The following is an 18747-nucleotide window of genomic DNA, read 5'->3' as shown; positions in this document are numbered from 1 at the left end:
TGTATGATGCAGCGTAGGTGTCCGCATCCGGTATAACGCCCACAATTTGGATCAGCCCGCACATATCAGAGGCAATTCTATTCACGGCGTAAACACTCCAGTATATTGCGTTCCACAAATATACACACACTGTGTGCTTCGCAGATCTAACTATGCAGGACAAGTTGACCTCCGTCTAGAGCGGGAAATACCTACGCCTTAACAGCTGCACAAAATTTCTCCGTCAAAATAGTAGTATGATTTGGGGTTTAGGGCGCCCAGACTGCGATGATCATTGGCGTCCACCGCTAAAATAGTAGGCATCGCAAAATTCAGGCAAATCAAACCAGCAAAACTTGGAATGCATAAGAGGAGGTAACTGTGTTACAATGAATTCGTCACAACCTTTGGTACAAAAGAAACAACATCTCCTGAGCATAACTAGCAAACACCGTTATAAGACTATTTATACAAACATTAGCACAGCCTCGCATGAGACAGTTCGCTAAAACACTCGAGGGAAGTTGGCATCCCATAGTTATCGTCAGCATCCCTCGACCTTGATAGCCAATATCCTGGATGCCGAATGCCACGAGAGGAGTAGGTGGTTCAACTATGACGCAAGTGCTAAACCAACAGACGATAAACAACAACCGCAGAGCTATGCTGCGGTAGTAGCCTCTTGACGAGTGAGTGTATACACATAGTGTTACACTGATCAGTCGCTCATATCCTATAACTTACACAATTATGCTTGCACTTCTACGTGTAACTTTACACCGGAACAGTCGTTTACGCTCAAAGGGGTCGGCTTTCATGCTAGAAACAGTTCGCCACATATCACATCTCTTCCCAGCAGTGCCTAATAACCAGCAGTTTGAAAAAACGCCTTCCGTGAATCCTTCCATGCCCATGGAAATTCGAATTCCACTCCAGCAGTTCATGCCATTGGAAGCCCAACGTTCGCCTACCCTTTCGCTCCGTGCCACCACGCCATACAGAACTAGCGGACGACTCACAAACTTTGCGTTCACAACGACCGCCGCCAAGTGTCCCAGAAGTCCTACCTGCACGTGTTGGGACACGGCGGCTGGTAGCGGCCCAGCCTCCGCTGTACCTCTGGAGGCTGGCGGAAGGCGGGCGTCGGCCCACCGACCTCGTCCGACCCGTCGCAGCAGTCGCACACACCGTCCCTGACGCGGCTGGACGGGATGTCGACGCCATGACAGTGAAACGAGCCGTGCGCGCACGCCGCCGTGCCGGGCTCGTCCGTGGCGTCGGCACAGTCGCAGTAGTCGTCATTGATGCGCGACCGCGGCAGCACCTCGCCACTGCGAAGACAGGTGAACTCGGGCAGCCGGTAGAGGGTCGCTACTTCCGGTCTCACGCCGACTGGAACGTCGGGAGGCTTCGCGGCTGGCGGCTGGATCTCCGCCTCCACTCCGCCGTGTAGAGGGGCTGCCTTCACAGGCTCGGGCGCGGCCGGCCTCAAGAGCTCAGGCGGGACCGCCTTCACAGGCTCGGGCGGGGCCCGCCGTCTGTTCCGATCGTCTCCATGCGCCTCCTGCACCGGCGGCGGGTCTCTCAGCGCCAGCGCCCGCTCGTATTTGCGCTGCCCGAGCGGCGCCGAGACCGGGTCGGCGCGTAGTCGGAAGAACACCAGCGCGGCGAGCAGCAGCGGCACGCACACCACAGTCAGCAGGAGGCGGCGCGGCAGGCGGCGAGCACCGTGCCGCCAGCGCACGTAGCACCGGTACCAGTTCCACGCCATGGCGCTAGGCGGGCATCATCGGCCGGCAGAGGTGCAGAGACTCGGTCGACAACAGCAGTGGTTCAGCGGTACATACTGCGGCCTGAGTAAGGGGAAACAGAGTAATATGTAAATGAAAAAGGTTATCAGAACACACTCTCTGAAATCGAATGAATGAAACATTATCGAATGAAACATTAACAGTAAATGAAAATGGCAGCAGTTGCATTGACAGCACCATGCAATTCTAATCAACTTTAGGGCACCCTAATTGCAGATGTTTAAGGTCAATATTTGAGATGACAAATTTGGCATACCCCTGTCCGTGACATTTGATAAGAAATTAGAGATAGGTATGGATGAGTGAAAGGAAACTGTTACCATCTTAAATTTGAATGTGCATGAAAATTGAGCTAAACTGTATGCTAATAATAAGCAGCCTGCTCTTACTTCTTAGAAAATAAAAAATAAAAACATAAAAATAAAACTAGGCGCCATGTTGGAATACATGGATAGATGGATAGATAAACCCAGAGCTCAGCTACACAGAGCATTTCACATAGGCTTATTCCATCTGGTAGGGACAGGCCAGAGAGTAGGACAAGTCGAATGCCACAGCAGGCATGGCCAGACACTGCCTGGTGGCTGGCCCACTCCACTGACTTCAACGGCTTGCAGCTTGAGCTGCTCCCATCAGCCTGAGTCAGACCATCCCCATCAACACCAATGAAAGCATCATATCCAGTAGCAGCGGAACACCTTCAATTAAGGGGGGGGGGGGTCACTGAGTGCTGACTTTTGGTCCCATTCTTTCCATGCAATGCCCATAAGGCTAATGTTAAAATGCTGAACTCAAAGGGGAGCACAGTGCCTCGGTGCTCTCCCCGTTCCGCCGCCTATGATCATATCTCAAGCACCGGAGTGACTTGAACTTGGGCTCTTACCACCAGGCACCAAGAGACCACTGACCAGCCAAGACTGAAAAAACAAGCTATGCAGAATAATATGTCCAGCATAGTGGCTGGATTGGAGCAAATCCAGCTCCAGTGTAATCTCACACATGCTGAATTTCACATATGGCGGCCTAAAAATTCTTCAGCACTGCCAGCTGCCAAATTTCTCGATGCATGTTGACAGCCAATTTTTTGCCATTTTGGTTAATCTAAAAGCAGAATGATACAAAACAGTATGGGTGAGGCAGACAACGCAAGAGCCTTGGACCCAGGGGCGCGGGAACTACTTTCCAACTGGGGGGGCACACCATAATAGAGATCAACCTAGGGTACCCCCAAATCTAGTTTTCTCACCGGTTTTAGGCCACTTATTTTTCACCCCTCGGCTTTTTCAACAAAAAAAGAAAACATTTGCAAAAAAAGTGTGGTATTCCGTCTCAAAGCTGTGGGGGCACCGCCCCCACGGCCCCAGAGTTGGGGGGGCAAGGTGCCCCCACTGCCCCCCCGGCTCCCGCGCCTATGCTTGGACCTTGACCTTCCATACCTCAACCTCAACCTGCCCTGCCAAAAACAAAGCTATCAGGAAGGTTTGAAATGCCTTACAAAATTTGGAGGAGTGCAGCTCAAGCTCAGGCGGATGAATGTATAGACAATCCTGAATCCAAAAACGAGCCATTAGCCTTAATGTCACTTGTCACGTGTATTGTCCGGAAATCGAACCAGAAAGATTGGATCTAGAGACAAGGAAGGTATTGAACTAACCCATGGACCAATTTGCTCCAGTGGGGGGCCACAACACACAAACCCCGACTCAAGGCCCTAAATACACCCCGACTTATCCAAGCCTCGAGCCCTAACCCAAAACAACAAAACAACAACAACCAAACGTCGGAATTTGCCACTGAACGAATTTGCCATCGCTCATAAATGTGACATGCGCCCCATATATGTCATCCACTTTCTTTGTAAGGGTATTTTTATTTAGTTTCCACGATAGAAAAAACACTTTAGATGTTTATGGGCTTCTCATGATATTGATTCCCATGACCTCATTTTAGCCCTTCTATATTTTGTTATGTGACTTGAATGCACACATATTTTCGAAATATCGGTATTATACATTATATTTTTGTTTTGTACTTATTAAAATGGTAAAGGAAAAACTGTATTAGATAAGGAGAAACTTCATATGGCAGTTTTCATATGGTAGCAATTCAGCCGCGGATTCACGTGTATTTCGTGGCAGCAGGTGGCGTTCTTTTGCGCTGCTAGGTCGCAGAGGGCGGACGTCGGAGTTGGGCGCCATGAAATTGCCAAATGATAGGCTTTTGCGAGACCTCGGGTTGTTATCAAGTTGTTATAAAACATGATCTGAGAAATGTGCGTCTTCTTGATGGCTCTACGAGTCTTCTCTGCATGTCTTGATTGGGGGGCTGATGCCCTGCGCCAGAAGTTCGAATGGCCGGCGGCCTTGGCATAAGGTAAGTCAAATCCTTTTTATTCGCTCTGTCCATGCCCTCTGTGAACAGTAGCAGCGGCACACCTTCAATTAAGGGGGGTGGGCACTGCCGACTTTTGGTCCCATTCTTTCCATGCAACGCACACAGGGCTAATGTTAAAATGCCAAAATCAAGGGGGCACGGTGCCCTCCCCGTTCCGCCGCCTATGTCTGTGAAGTTACATCTGGGAGGTATTTTGTTCACTGAGTGACCTGTAAAGAAGCACAAACATTGCATGCAATTCAATATGATGATCAATATCAATTCAATATGAAGTGAAGAGTTGGGAAACTACCAGGCGAAGATCCAAAAATTGATTAGCCAATAAACGGCTGGAGTGGGTGGGGTGATGACCATATTGATATATCAGTTGGGCAAACTAGGCGGCGGGAATCAAAATATGGAGGCATCAAAATATTGATTCTAGGGGGCAGAGCTTGGACCATATCAGTAGGCGGAACTATGGTCAAGCGTACCCATTTTCGGGAACGCATTATCGTTCCCATGTTTGGGAACGATAAACCCAAATATGGGAACGCCATGTAAGCATTATTTAAAACAAGAAAAAGAACCGTTAAATGACGTCCAAAAAATATAAAACGATCGTGAACCGCCTGATATTTGTCTCAATAATGTTGGGAAAGAGTTTGATATTGTAAGGCCCATCGTAGTTTCAAATCGTTCCCCTATTTCTAAAGCAGTCCATCATCCGGGCCGCGAGCCCAAATTTGGGAACGCTCTCGTACACTGGCGTTGCAAGCGTTCCTTATTATGGGAACGGCGTACCCAAAATTGGGAACGATTTCACCGACGCCTTTCAGGGGCTCTTTTCATTAACAAGCATCACGTCCAACGCCGCAAATTATTGTTAACGCAACAATCATCAGATGACCTTTCCGGCAAGACCGTCGCATGTTTCGCCCGGTCTTCTGCGCTTTTATTCCCGTCGATCTCGCAGCGGGCACGCCCCCTCTGCAGGATTACGTAATTCACAACGCTCAGCGATGTTCAACAAGGTCTTCCATACCTATATCCATCGTCCGCGCCGAGGGTGGAGACATGTCAAGCACCTGTCTGTTTATCACCGATAGTTGACGAGCACAAGGAAGTATCCAAAAATGGGAACGCTGAATATGTTACACCCTCAAAACACCTAGTCCCAATGAAAATCTAGTTTTTTCCTTTCTTGATGAGTGTAAGTGGCAAAAGGCCTGGTAGGATGGGCATGAGGAATGATCGAAATCAGCATGAAAATTATAAATAAGCCACACAGAGCGACCTATATAAGAGAAATTCCCCCAAAACGATCATGCTTAGAAACACGGAAGACAAAAACCACGCTCATGACGCTCCTTATAAACAACTCTAAACAGCTAGCATCCAAATAAAATATGTCTTTCTGGGATGATAAAATACAGCTGAATAATTTTAAACCACTGAAGCTGAGTTTACAACAGTAGTTCGGTAAAATCACTGACGTTCCATGCGGTCGTGCGCCCCGACACCAAATGTCACCAATATTACCCCCGGACTGTCCGCGTGTTCGCTTGAATATGTCAGCATCTGGTGTCGCTAGTATGAAACTTCATAACCAGGCGAAAATTATTATACTTGACCTCAAAATGTAAAAAACGCTTAATTTTCCTTAAAATTGCAAGTTAAATGTAGTATAACCCATGTTTTCACCATTCCGTCATTTCAAAAAATCATTAAAAATATCATTCGATGGTCAATTCTCTTGTGCAACGGTCAGATTAAAGATAATTTTATAGAGACTTAGTAGATACTTAAATTAGCGTGCACTTTTTTGAGACGTGATGCACTATTGAGTTTTAGTGGGCGAACGGCCGAAAAATTACCTTCCGTTCCCATAAATGGGAACGCCCGTTCCCATATTTGGGAACTCTGTTCCCAAAAATGGGAACGTTCCTATATTTGGGTACTCATGACCATAGTTCCACCTACTGATATATGGGCATACGTGCAACTGCAGGCCATTACAGAAACGTCAACTCTTAAGCAACCGGCTATAATTTCAAGATAGTTTCTCCTCATTTCGCCTTCTGCAGTTCCAAAGGGCAAGCTGCTGCCTGCAGAGGCACGAGTCCGAGCCTTGGAACACCTTGCCTCTTACGATGGTTTTATTCCTGTATTCACAGACGGCTCTAAAACACCTGAGGGAGCGGGCTGTTCTTTCGTTGCTGGCGACGATACCCATTCATTTTCGTTGCCATCTTTCGCCTCGGTGTTTCCATCGGAACTTGTTGCCATCGAGAAGGCTTTGTGTTTTATTGAGGTATCGGACGGACCTTTTTACTTGATTTTATCGGACTCCCTAAGCAGCCTGTTCGCCCTACGGAGTTTTAATCCAGCCGACCCGATCGTTCAAGACATTTTAACTCGGCTTCAGTCAGTAGAACAATCGGGTAAATCTGTTCAGTTCTGCTGGATTCCCAGTCACGTTGGCGTTCATGGCAATGAGCTGGCAGACGCGGCTGCAAGGCGTGCTGCTGCAGCACTCTGCACTCGTCGGTTGCCATTGCCGGCGCGTGATTTTTACCCTGCTGTACGATCTTTTATTCTAACGGAGTGGCAGGCAGAGTGGCGCCTGCGTGGAGGCAGGAAGCTCCGAGAGGTGAAGCCGACTCTGGAGCATTGGAGGTCTTGCTCGCAAGACAACAGGTCAAACGAAGTGATTTTATGCAGGCTCCGCATCGGTCATACGTATGCGACGCATGGCCACCTTCTCCGCGGACATGGATTAGAGATTTCCTGGATCGGCAACTCTCCGTCGGCGCCTTTGATGTAAGCGACCACGGCTGGCCACCTAGCGGCGGAGTGGTGAAGCTTGGTGAGATAGGACGGCGGAGGGTTGGGCGCTAATCCCTGTGGTAAACTGCGGGCCAAGATCAATCGAATTTGGGGATTGAACGGCTGGGTGCGGTGCGTTAAAACGAAGTTATGGTGTCGGGAACGTCCAGTAAGTCCATATTGTCCTCAACGAAGTAATCGGACCATTGGGGTAAGAACATTTTGTCTCGGCAGAGGACGTGCATACGAGTCGCCAAGCTCTTATGCCGGCGTAAAATGCACGCATCACCATCTTTTGATAACACACTGTTCCATCTTTTCCATCCTCAGGATAGTCAAATCCTTTTCCTCCACGCCTCAACCCCCTGATCCGGGCTGGACGGGCAACTTTATCCCATGCGGGCAGCTCCGCCAGAGCACACCCGTAACCGGGTGCATAGAGTACATACGTACAGGTCTCGCGGGTTTTAGCGGTAGGTTTTGCACCTAGAAAATTTAGTGTACTTCAGGCTATATCTTCGTCGTCTTAAGCTTTTAAGTGTTGAAGATGCGATCGACTTGTTGGGTAACAAGCCGGCCATGATCGTGTAAAATGGCTTCATCGTAGATCGATTAGTTTCTGAGATATAACCGGAAATGTAAAAGTGCAAAACCTACCGCTTAATCTCGCGAGACCTGTACCTACTTGGGAGGCTGGTCGGCCCGTCCATTCGGACGGGCTCAGCCCCGGCGGGCGGCGACTCACTAGAGTGCCTGCCAAGACCAATGTCTCCCCTAATTCTAATCATCATAGGCGGCGGAACGGGGGGGAGTACCGTACCCCCTTTGATTTTGGCATTTTAACATTAGCCCCATGGGCGTTGCATGGAAAGAATGGGATCAAAAGTCGGCAGTTCCCCTTAATTGAAGTTGTCTCACCGCCACTGCCTATCATCGTTCCGGCTCTGAACTGGTCTCGTCAGACCGAAAGGGCCTAACCCAGCAAAACAAACAAAGAAACAAATCACTTCGCCTATAAAATAATCTCGGAGCCGCGATTTCCGCACTAACGGGCTCTTCTTACTTCAGCACGTCAAATGCTATATTCTTTGCTTGGTGGATGAATACCTAAGGTCAACTCGAGTGTGGACCTCAGGTCAAGGTCAGTCAGATTAAAGTCACTAAGGTCACGAAGTTGGTTGAAGGAGGTTGTATTGCATACCTATTATTCGATTCAATGGTCTTCCTGAGTCCATTGATGGCTTTTGCGACTCGCTAACTCGATTTGATATCATTTCCGGCGCCAAAATAACAGTTTCCATAGTTCCCCGCAATGACATAGAGGCTTATAATGGTGAGGTCATGTTATGATGTTAGCGACCTGACCCCAGATGCCCTTTAAAGGGACTGTCCCACCTTAACATTAGATTTGAGTTGAGATAGCCATCTTGATGGACGTTCTTTGAAAATCAGTGCCGTGAAAACCGTTTCTCCAGCAATTACTTCATCGCAAAGAAATTTGAGTTTGATTTTGACATCTGTGCAAATAAGTGCCACAATGTATTGGTATAGGCACTTAAATCTGATGACGTCATCAGGCTTTCGAACGTCCGTTAAATGTTTGACTAAAACGTTTTGTAGCACGCGGTGGTATATGCTGCGTTGCGCGCAACAAATGCCGCACTTTTAAATAAAGTCGCTAGGAACAGCGGAGATCCCAAAAAGTAAACAAAAGTAAAAGTCTAATATCTTGAAAACCGGTGAATATTTTTCGGTGAAATTTGGTAGATATTCGTTTTCGCTCTTTCTGAACCGAGCGACATCACTTTCATGCCAATTCATAAACTTTTTTAAAGGTGGGAGGGTCCCTTTAAGAAAAATCCAATATATACAAGTAAAGAGGTCTTTGGAGCAGGGCTGCGGAGTCCGGAGTCGGTCGGAGTCGACAGTTCTGACCGGGGCCGGAGTCGGAGTCGATTTTGCGAACCGGAGTCCCGCCGAAAATCCATCGACTCCGCAGACCTGGCAAGGCTGCAGAGTCGGAGTCGAAGTTGAAGTCGGTCGGAGTCGACAGATCTGCCCGGGGTGGGAGTAGAAGTGGGAGTCGGAGTCATCGAAAATCCATCGACTCTGCAGCCCTGCTAAGTTTCATCTTCCAGTGAAAATCGTCTGGCACTGAGGGCGTTGCGAAGTTGCAGCACTGAACTATTTTAGGACCGTGCAGAACGGCAGAGGTTTACGTATGACGTCATAGGTCAGTGATCTGACCCGACCTGAAAATGTGGTTGATTTCACAAGATCCGGCTTGAATCAAAGGCCTGGTGTTCCAAGTTTCAGCTCTTTATCCCCAGCGCCATACGATCAATCGCGAAAAAACCGTCAGGGTGGGGCGACGTCGACCCGCCCCCCTCCCCGTCGGCCCCTCCCCGTGTTAAAGTTAAATCCTTCTCAACTCATAAAGATTATGAAAAACAGTGCCGTTATCCTTTATCAGTTGAACTTCGAAGATAAACTGCTCAAAAACCACCCAACCACCCCGTCCCATCATTGGAACGCATAGCCGCCAAACACCGGCGTCCTATCTGGAGTTGGCGCATGCGCACTGCGATATTTGGTCGCGAATCGAGGGAGAGTTGCCAATCCAGTAAATACTTCATCCATGTCCGCGGAGATGAGCAGCCCGTTTGCGGCGGGTGCGCCGTGCCTCTCACCGTCGCCCACGTGCTTTTATCTTGTCGACGCTTGGAACCGGACCGGACTCGCTACCTGGGCCGCATCGCTCCGGATATCACCGTCCGCCACTTGCTGGGTGACGAGTCACCCTGGGTTTTATCTGGCAACATCTTTTCCTTTATCCGTTCAATCAAATTCCAAGTAATCTACTCGATCTGATACCAATCCAACTAGTCCATACGTCTATTCTAATCTAGTCCTTACGCCTAGTCAGCTGTCTTTTACGATACGCTTGGAGTATTTTACCCTTCTGTGCTCTTTTTAACCAGCTTTTAGGCTTTTTAAGCCTTTTATTACGTCGGTTTTCTTGTGACACACTTGCTTTACTTGTATATAGTTATGGGCGCAAAATGACCTTGTAGTCGGCGCGCCCTTAAAGGGACCCTCCCACCTTAACATTAGATTTGAGTTGAGATAGCCAAAATGGGGTCCCTGGCTCACAATTACCGGTTTCGGTACTCACAACATCGAGAAATGCCTTAAATCGGAAATATTGAATTTCAAAATTGCAGCATTTTGATTCAGAGGGGCTAATGCATAGGAATACCCCTCTGAATGTGTGACGTCAGCGCAGATATCTAACGATTTTTAAATGTTTGACTAAAACGTTTTGTAGCACGCGGTGGTATATGCTGCTTTGCGCGCAACAAGTGCCGCACTTTCAGCTGCCATTCCAAATACAGTCGCTAGGAACAGCGGAGATCCCAAAAAGTAAACAAAAGTAAAAGTCTAATATCTTGAAAACCTGTGAATATTTTTCGGTGAAATTTGGTAGATATTCGTTTTCGCTCTTTCTGAACCGAGCGACATCACTTTCATGCCAATTCATAAACTTTTTTGAAGGTGGGAGGGTCCCTTTAAGCCCCAATAAACAAACAAACAACAAGAAGAAAAACATTGAAGCTGCCTACCAGGCATGAAACAATAGCCCTCACCTCTTTGGTTAGTTTAGGAAATCATCGTAAAAATAATCAAGATGTTGATTCACCAGGACTGCTAATCCCGGCGAGAATCAATATTTTGATTCCGCAAACAGCTGGCTAATTATTATTTTGATTCTGAAATCGGCTGGTTTATCAATATATTCCCTCCCTCCCCAGACAGGGCGCAGACCAACCTCTCCCCTCCGGACTTCCTGTGCCGTCTAGTTTGCATGACGCCAGTGCCAGCTGTCAAACTGGGTCGTCCGTGGCCACAACATCCGCCGGTCTCTCACCAAAGCAAAAAGTGACGCTGGGCCGGAAACAGCTGTGTTCGACTCCGGACGCCAAACAGACGCAAAACAGCCGACATCCTCGAGCCCGGTGACGTCAGCGCGCGGGCCTGACTCAGCTCACATTTGACTCGGCGTACTCCCCTGCCAAGCTTTCTGTTCTCAACTTCTTGAGCTCATAGCAAAACATCGACATGTTTTTGGGAACCAATTCTCGAGCATAAAACATAACTTTTTTTTAACCATCACATTGAATTAAAGGTAGTGTGCCACCTTCAAAAGATTTCCCATTTTATTTTTCCTAGGATAAGAAGCATCTGTTTTTACCTAATATCGCAAAAAAAATCAAAAATGGGCCTGGAATAGTGCCTTTTTCGCCTAAAAGTTTATCGGTTTTTCGATATGTATAACAACTGTAGTGGGCTGACCTGCAAACAGGCGTCGGCAACAATCGCGAATGCGGGGCACATGTGACAGTAAGCAAAGGTCATTATAGAGTTACGACGTACGGGAATGAGTTATCAGCTGTCTAATCGTAGACAACACAATGTCGAGCCTTAAACTGTAAGCCTGTATTGGTATTGTTTCTTTTATTTGGCTGTCGAACATTATTTACGGTTTGAAATATGATTTTATGTAAAATAATTAATACGAAAAAGCCGTCTCTTAAGTTATGACCCCATCTCACCACATGAAAGTGGCAGAAATGACAATGATCAGCTGACGCATTTTTCTTGGCCGAAGTCAGAGCGCGCGGCCCGACGCACCACCACCGCACCACAAAGTATGAGCAGAAGTCGCGCCCAAAGCCAGGGCCCCGGTAACGTGAGGTAGCCGAGTCGGGGCAGCGTGCGCTGACCCAAGCCGGGGCCGCAGCTTTGGGCGCGGTCTACCGCATCCCCGCGGGCAGCCCCGGGCTATCACATGACACCGGGAGGACGCGCGGCCCCGGCTTGGGTCAGCGCACGCTGCCCCGACTCGGCTACCTCACGTTTCCGAGGCCCTGGCTTTGGGCGCGGTCTACCGCACCACCTAACAGGCGTGTTCGAAACCGCAGGAGATGATGATGAACGGGTTTATCGAAACTTGATTGGATGAGCATATCGGTAATAGCGATTTCAGTGTGTGCATTTATTGTTCATAGTGGTGTGAAATGTGGTTGGGGTACGACCGACAACCCGTCGGGGCGAATTTCGCACTGGGGTACTCAAAATTTGAAGAATTTAAGACGTTTCCATGAGTTTTGAAGGTATGGATAAGTTCTAAAAATCCGGTTCTCCTTATCTGGGCCATTAACTCCATACGGTCCAGGAAAGCTGGCACACTACCTTTAACAGACAACACACTGGCCTTTAAACGACCATACGACCAAACGACCGACCATCTGTCTGTCCATTCGCTCATTGGGAGATAGCCAAGAAAGAAAGACAAATTATAGAGCCATCAGTTTTGTCATATATATCTCCAATCATTCTTGTCAAAGCGTCAAGCGGTGGCTATCGCCGGTTATCGTCCAGACATAGGTATCCAAATTACAAGTGGTTTAAGATTTTCCAACACCAAAAACACTGATGTTCGTGCCTTCCTTGTATTTGCAACTTATTATCGTAGGCGTGTTCCAGAAATATCTGAACTTGCTGCTCCCTTGACAAAGATAAGAGATGCTGGAGCGTTGCGCAACGCGGAACTGCCGGCACTTAGCCGCCTGCCATCCGGTCACGTGACGGCGTCACCTCATCAAACGTCAGCTGAGTTCTGAACATACGCACTCACTCCTCTTCCACCGCGTTTGACGTCAACACCATCCGAACTCCTGTCCGGGTGCGACCGAATAAGCCGTCCGACACACTGCCTCCAGTACCTACGGCAGCGATCAAATAGCTGAGGATGAGCTTCAAAGGACCGCTGGCTGTGCTAGTAACCAACAACGACACCACGTTCACCGTGTGTCCCAAAATTGATTTCTAGCTGGGGTGTCAGAGGAGAAAATTAACCATAAAAAAGGGGGAGAGTATAAAAGGGCTGGTTATTTAGATCCACAGAGTATAAAGTATAGAATGTATGAGTTCAAACCGAGCATGCACCCAACTGCTTTTTCTGAAAAAATTCTTGGTTGAGAGTGGAAAATTGCTTCTCAAAATTGATGGTGAGAGTCGAAAATGAATTTTATTTGGATGTCACTTTCCACCCAAATTGACAATTTTTGGGACAATGCCGGTTCACAACTGCCTAGTTCCAGGCCATCATTAGAAAGGCATTCTGCACAAGTTCAGCCCGCCGCCATCCAGCCTCAAACGGTCAGGCTGAAGCACTGGTCAGTGGTCAAACCTCGAGATTGTCAACAAGTCAAAACAGCTCTCGCTAAGCGCATGGATGGCTCGCTCAAAGCTACGCTATCTCGTTCCTTGTTCTCGTACAGGAACTCACACCGCGTACCACTATAGGCCTGCTGAGCTGCTTCGGGGCCGCTCACTTCTCATGCCCCTGGACCAGCCGCACCCAGGCCTCGCTGCAAGCTCGACGGCAACGCTTATGGAGAACACACTGCACGGACCAGTCCGCATCCGACAGGCAGTTTCAGGTCGGTGACTGGGTCTACGTAACAGCGATCACCAACGCCGTCGACAAATGGCTACCAGCAACCGTCGCCGCCGTGTTCGGTCAAAGCTGTGAGGTACAGCTAATGTACGGCCGAAGTGCTCTTGCGTCATCGTTTCCATCTCCGCGCCCGAAGCTCACCGGCCTCTGCCCCGGCGGCCGTCCCATCCTACATCAGCCCCGCCGCCATCACCGCCGCCGCAGCCGGCCCAGACGCCACGGCCACCTGATACCGGTCCGTATCAGCTCCGACTCGTGCACCGCTGCCGCCGCGTGGCCCGCGGCCGAGCCGCCTCGCCCGGCCGCGGGCCGGGTCTGACCCTTGGACCCGTGCCTCGCGCGGAGAAGCTGGCCCGCCTCGTTCGTCAGCTGCGCCCCCCCCCCGCCCGCCTGACCACGTGATTGGCGTGCTGCAACGTGCTGCGCAGTAGGGCTGATTATAGTCTGGCCTGTGCCTCCTGCGGCCTCAGTTGCTGCTTATATTGCGCTTTTGCCGCGTCTCTGGTGTGTTACTGGTTTCCTCCCGGGTCGCGGTGTTTCGTCTGAGAGGGAAGACATTGTGCTGTCTGCGGATACTGGCTGCCCTTGCCGTTGCGCTTGCGCCCGGCGCCGGAGCAGGCGGCCGGCCCCGGCTAGTCGGTACGGACTAGGCTTGGTGCAAGCACGACGGGAATATAGACAACACACACGCGTGACAAGTCATGGGTCACTGACCTCAGACCTGACCTGGTTTCAACATGCAGTAGGTTCCAGAAGGCCAGCCTTAATATCAAACGTCACCTACGTCAAATTTAAACTCTAATCCAACGCGCTTCTACACATCGTGACTGAAGCAGCAGTGGTGTGGTGGCACTGGCACTGACTCCCGCCACCGATGAGAGGCCTCGTTCGAATGAGTCACAACGGGCGATCATGTGACTGTGAGTCATCGTCGTGTGGTGTGCCGTATGGTACGACGTAGGTATGTGACGGATGGCGCGGTGTCGTCGTGTGCTTCGGCTGCAGGGTGAATCTGGTCAGTGTGTGGCTGGAGGGGCTGCCGAAGGCGCCGTGATAAGCTGTTATAGGAAAGGTGTGTGTTGTGCAGCTAACGACATGAATGTTGTTGACGTGATTCTCCAGCATAAATGTTGACTTAAACTGTCTAGCTGAGAGCCGCTGTGTCGCTGGACTTTTTTGCTCAGTTTTGATTTTTCTCTGTGTGCTATGTATCATGTGCATTTTGCACAGAGTCTTTTGAATTAACAGGCACAACGTTTTTAAGACATCGGGATGAATGATGCACCCTACTCTCTATAGTGAAAATATGATAGTTGGGTCGTTTTTACACCGTTTGGGTACTGCTTCAGGCGTTTTGTTCTGTCTAAAAGCGTTCGTTGTTGATTTACCAAATCGTAAGCCCCAAAATGGAAGCATGTTTCACGCTTTGATGTCACAAGCAGCTCCTGATTGCCTGTGACATCACAACTCAAATTATTGAAGGTTCATGAAGTTAATATCTTCCCTAAATGCCCCTCTCCCCCGACTGGTTTTATAGGAGTCTTCTCTAGCCATTAGCAGCACATTATTTATTCGAGTGCTTTGCTTTTGGTTTCTAGAGAAACAAGCTGGAATGCCAGCTTCACACAGGAGCTTCACATGCTTACACGGCTTTTGTCTGACGTCAATTCAGTGAATCAGTGGAGTATCTACATGCCAGAAGCGCTAACAGATTCATATTGTTTCATAAACGATGTGATGTGCACAGTTGTGATAAAAAATCAACCAAGCATTGCAGATAACCACAATAATCTTTTTTGTTGTTCTGTTTGCAGGAAAGCTGGTGCTTTTGAAGACCTGTTGAAAGGCCATGGTTTGGCGCAAACCTCACATGACATGACACACATGATGGCAACATATGAGGTAGGTCAGCTCGTGAAACGCTCGACTATCAGCGTGCAGAAACACGGGTCCCATTGCCCTGGTCAGCAGCCAGCTATTGCGCAGCCCGCGCTGGTGCGCGAGCTTGTTGCAGAGCAACAGGCTCAATTGATGAATGAGAAGCAAGCGGAGTGTGATGCATCGTGACCCTGTGCATGCATTGTCGGCGCGATCAAAGAGCGATAGCTGACCCGCCGCTGCAATTCACATCAGTGGCGTGTTACAATTGTGAATCTTGGTGAATATTGTCTGCACTCTGCTCCTTCAGCCATATTGTGACGCCACGGTCCTCCTCTTGCTGTTCGTCCATAGCTTTCTCTAGTCTGGCTGGCAGCTTATCTTCTAGCTTACACATCGATATGACATGATGTTTATTTTGGGATTGCTTTTGCAACGGTCGCCGATTACGAATCACAAACAAACCAATCAAACAAAGAGCTCACACATGATATCACAGTCAATACCAGGCCGGGACGGTGCCATCCCATGACATATGCCGTCCCGGCCCCGGGGAGAGCTGTGGGATAGGTCCCCGGGCCGCGGATATTTAGTGGATACCTCCCCGCCGCTCCAGACGGGCAGCCCGCCCCCGTCCGCACCCCTGGTAATCAACTTTCCCGGGGGTGCATTTTTTTAAAGCATATATACATCAACCTACCGCCTAATAGTGGCGTACACTACGTTGGGCTAGTAGTACTAGTCCATGGGCTGAGAGTTAGGCTTCTCGGTAGGAGTCATCTCCTGAAGTGGGACCCCTTCCTCCAGCTCCAGCAGTCTCGGCCCGGGCACTCTAGGAGTGTGCAGGCCCGATGTCCAGTCGTGTAGCATGTACTGTGTCATGGAGTCGCTCGGTGCGGCCAGCGTGTGCAGACCCACGCCTCGCTTGTGGGTGAGCCGTCTCCCGTTGAGTACCACGGCAAGCCTCAAACCCACAACTCCGACGAGCCACCGCCAGGAGTGCAGGAAGCGGACCACTCGACCTATCCAGCCAGACCACGCTAGGGGTGTTCCGGCCACCGCGTTGTTGATGAACCGCGACTCCCCCCTGACGTACTCGCTTACACGGGCATTCCGGAGCGACGGGTGATCAATTCGGTCCCTAAGACCATCATATGCTTCCTGAGAGTACAGACCGGATTCCACCCACGCGATGCTGGTCGACCGTAGGTACGAGAACAGGACCGGTCCATGCACTGCAGGGGACGGGTAGGGACGCAAGTCGGGGGCGAGTGCATGCCATGACCCGCCCTCTTTCAGCACTTGAGGAGCCAGTCCCGTGCAGGGAACAACTGCTGCTTTCTGGGTGAGCCGCCGGGTTCGGAACTGGGCGAACCAGTGGGCACCCTCCCAGGACACTGGGATGCCGTCGTAGCATATGTCCACATGCCGCACCTCAATTCTCACCGGAGTGCACCTCCAGAGGTGGTATGCCTCACTGGCTGCTGTTATCCAGGTACCCTTCGGAAAACCGGGAAGGATGCCACTGAAGTGAGGGGACTGGGCCAGCACGGCCAGCTGAGTTTGAGTGACCTGGCGCTCGAGTTCACAGGCGGCCTGATAAATCTTTCCGGCGAGCTTGGTGTTGGCAACTTCGGAGTGGTAGTAAACGAAAGACGTCTGGGTGTTCAGGAAGTCAAGGGTGGTCGGCCGAGCCGCGTGGAGGACCGCCTTTGGAAAGGACGCCCCGACGGAGCGATGTAGAACCCCTCCAGCTGGGTGGGGTGAACATTCCGTCCACAGAGGGTCCCCGGCTCTCTTAGTTCAAATCCTCCACGACGCCACCCTCGGGGTCCTCCAGGACGACACCGGCAGCGATAGAGCTAGCGTCCGTCCAGACCACCAACTTGTCCCCCTTCAGCCGCCATGGGCCTCGAGCCGGGTCACTGTCGTTCAGTCGGGCCACGACATGATCGACCTGCCCGCGCAGCCCCACGTCCTCTGTTGGGTCGTCCCATCCTGCTGTTAGAGCATTGACGCGCCGTTTGAGCCACGCGGCCGCTGGTCGCAGCCATCCCACCACTGGCAGATGGGACACCAGCTGACCACACCAAGCAAACACAGCCCGACGCGTCAGCACTTCCGGGGGCGCCGGCACTGGGTTGTCACGACGCCAGCACAGCTCTCCAGCGACCGCACTCACCCGCAGTCCGAGCTCCGTGCTCCCTCCGCCGCCCGCTCCGGCGGCTTGCAGTCCAGGCCGTACCGGGCGAAGTGCTCCACCACGTGGTCCGCGCTGACGATTTCTTCGTCCACCTTCGTCCACCAGGAGATCGTCCACATAAGGCAGCACTCCTCGGGCCACCACTTCATCCTGGAGCATGACGGCTCGTACCACGGCCTTCATGACAGCCGGTGCGATGCTCAGGCCGAATCCGATGCGAGTCCGGCAGTATCTCTGACCTCGCACCTCCACCGTCTGGTACGGTCGCAGCCGCCGATCCAACCGGAGCTGAAGGTACGCCTTCCGCAAGTCCACTACAGCAATGCGAGCGCCATGCCGCCGCCAGCGACGAAGCTGATCGGCGCAAACGTCCGCATCTGCAGTGTGTGCGATTATGTGACCATTCAGCTCACGGTAGTCCAGGACAGGCCTCACCTTGTCCTGATTTGGCTGCGGGACCGCCATCAGAGGAATTAAACCTCGGACTGGGCCATCCACCCGCTCGTCGTACGGCTGCAGCCATCCTTCCCGGATCCACAGCTCCAGCTCGGCGTCATATGCTGGTCGAGCTTCCGGCGGCACGGCACACTGGGCGACCTGGTTCTGCAGATACTCCGGGCCTTCCCCGTCGGCCCACTTCCATGCCACCGTCCACTCTCCAGTTTGTGCCTCGAACCGGGCCGAGAAGTCTGCTGCATCCAGCGCCAGCCCCTGGGGGTCGACCTCAGGCTGATGCCACCTAGGGCCGTGATGCCCGACATGCCCAGCACCATGTCCACTCCCAATGGACGATCAGGCACAACAAAGGCTGCGAGCGTCACTCGTTTGCCTTGGCACTCCATGGTGACTTTGGCCGTCCCACTACACCGCAACGACCCACCGTTCACAGTCCTCATCATCACCGTCCGCGGTGTCCACTGCTCACAACAATCCTTGTGCACGAGCGTGTCTGTGCAACCAGTGTCACCAATACACGCCGCTCACGACCGTCTACCTTGCTCTGGATCACAGGGAGGACGCGATCTATTGCTCCGGGGACAGTGCTCGCGCTGACACGTCTCTCGAGGCGTTTGGGCAGGCCGCGGCGAGATGACCCTCAGTCCCACACGTCCAGCAGCGTCTGGGACGAGGTGGGCGCTTCGGTCGCTGCC

The 18747-nt window shown here is 51.0% G+C and overlaps 1 protein-coding gene across 2 annotated transcripts; it reads right to left on the bottom strand.

The window, feature by feature from the left end:
- Positions 1–78: 78 nt before the first annotated feature.
- Positions 79–3569, bottom strand: LOC122370851 (SCO-spondin-like). 2 transcript variants are annotated; one of them, XM_043346807.1, is made up of 2 exons: positions 3541–3569; positions 79–1832 (listed from the first exon to the last, which is right to left on the bottom strand). In XM_043346807.1, exon 2 carries the CDS (start codon positions 1748–1750, stop codon positions 1043–1045), a length of 708 nt encoding a protein of 235 aa, XP_043202742.1. In that variant the 5' UTR covers positions 1751–1832; positions 3541–3569; the 3' UTR covers positions 79–1042. The 2 variants fall into 2 exon arrangements, with proteins under 2 accessions (XP_043202742.1, XP_043202741.1); XM_043346806.1 differs by having other exon boundaries at positions 3445–3559.
- Positions 3570–18747: the final 15178 nt, after the last annotated feature.

Source organism: Amphibalanus amphitrite, unplaced genomic scaffold, assembly GCF_019059575.1.
Source record: "Amphibalanus amphitrite isolate SeventyFive unplaced genomic scaffold, NRLGWU_Aamphi_draft 001173F_arrow, whole genome shotgun sequence".
Lineage (NCBI taxonomy): Eukaryota > Metazoa > Arthropoda > Thecostraca > Balanomorpha > Balanidae > Amphibalanus > Amphibalanus amphitrite.
This window is presented reverse-complemented; position numbering and strand designations above follow the sequence as displayed.

What these genes read in the sequence shown, in the direction of transcription:
- LOC122370851 (XM_043346807.1), bottom strand. Translation starts at nt 1,750, where the DNA reads ATGGCGTGGAACTGGTACCGGTGCTACGTGCGCTGGCGGCACGGTGCT.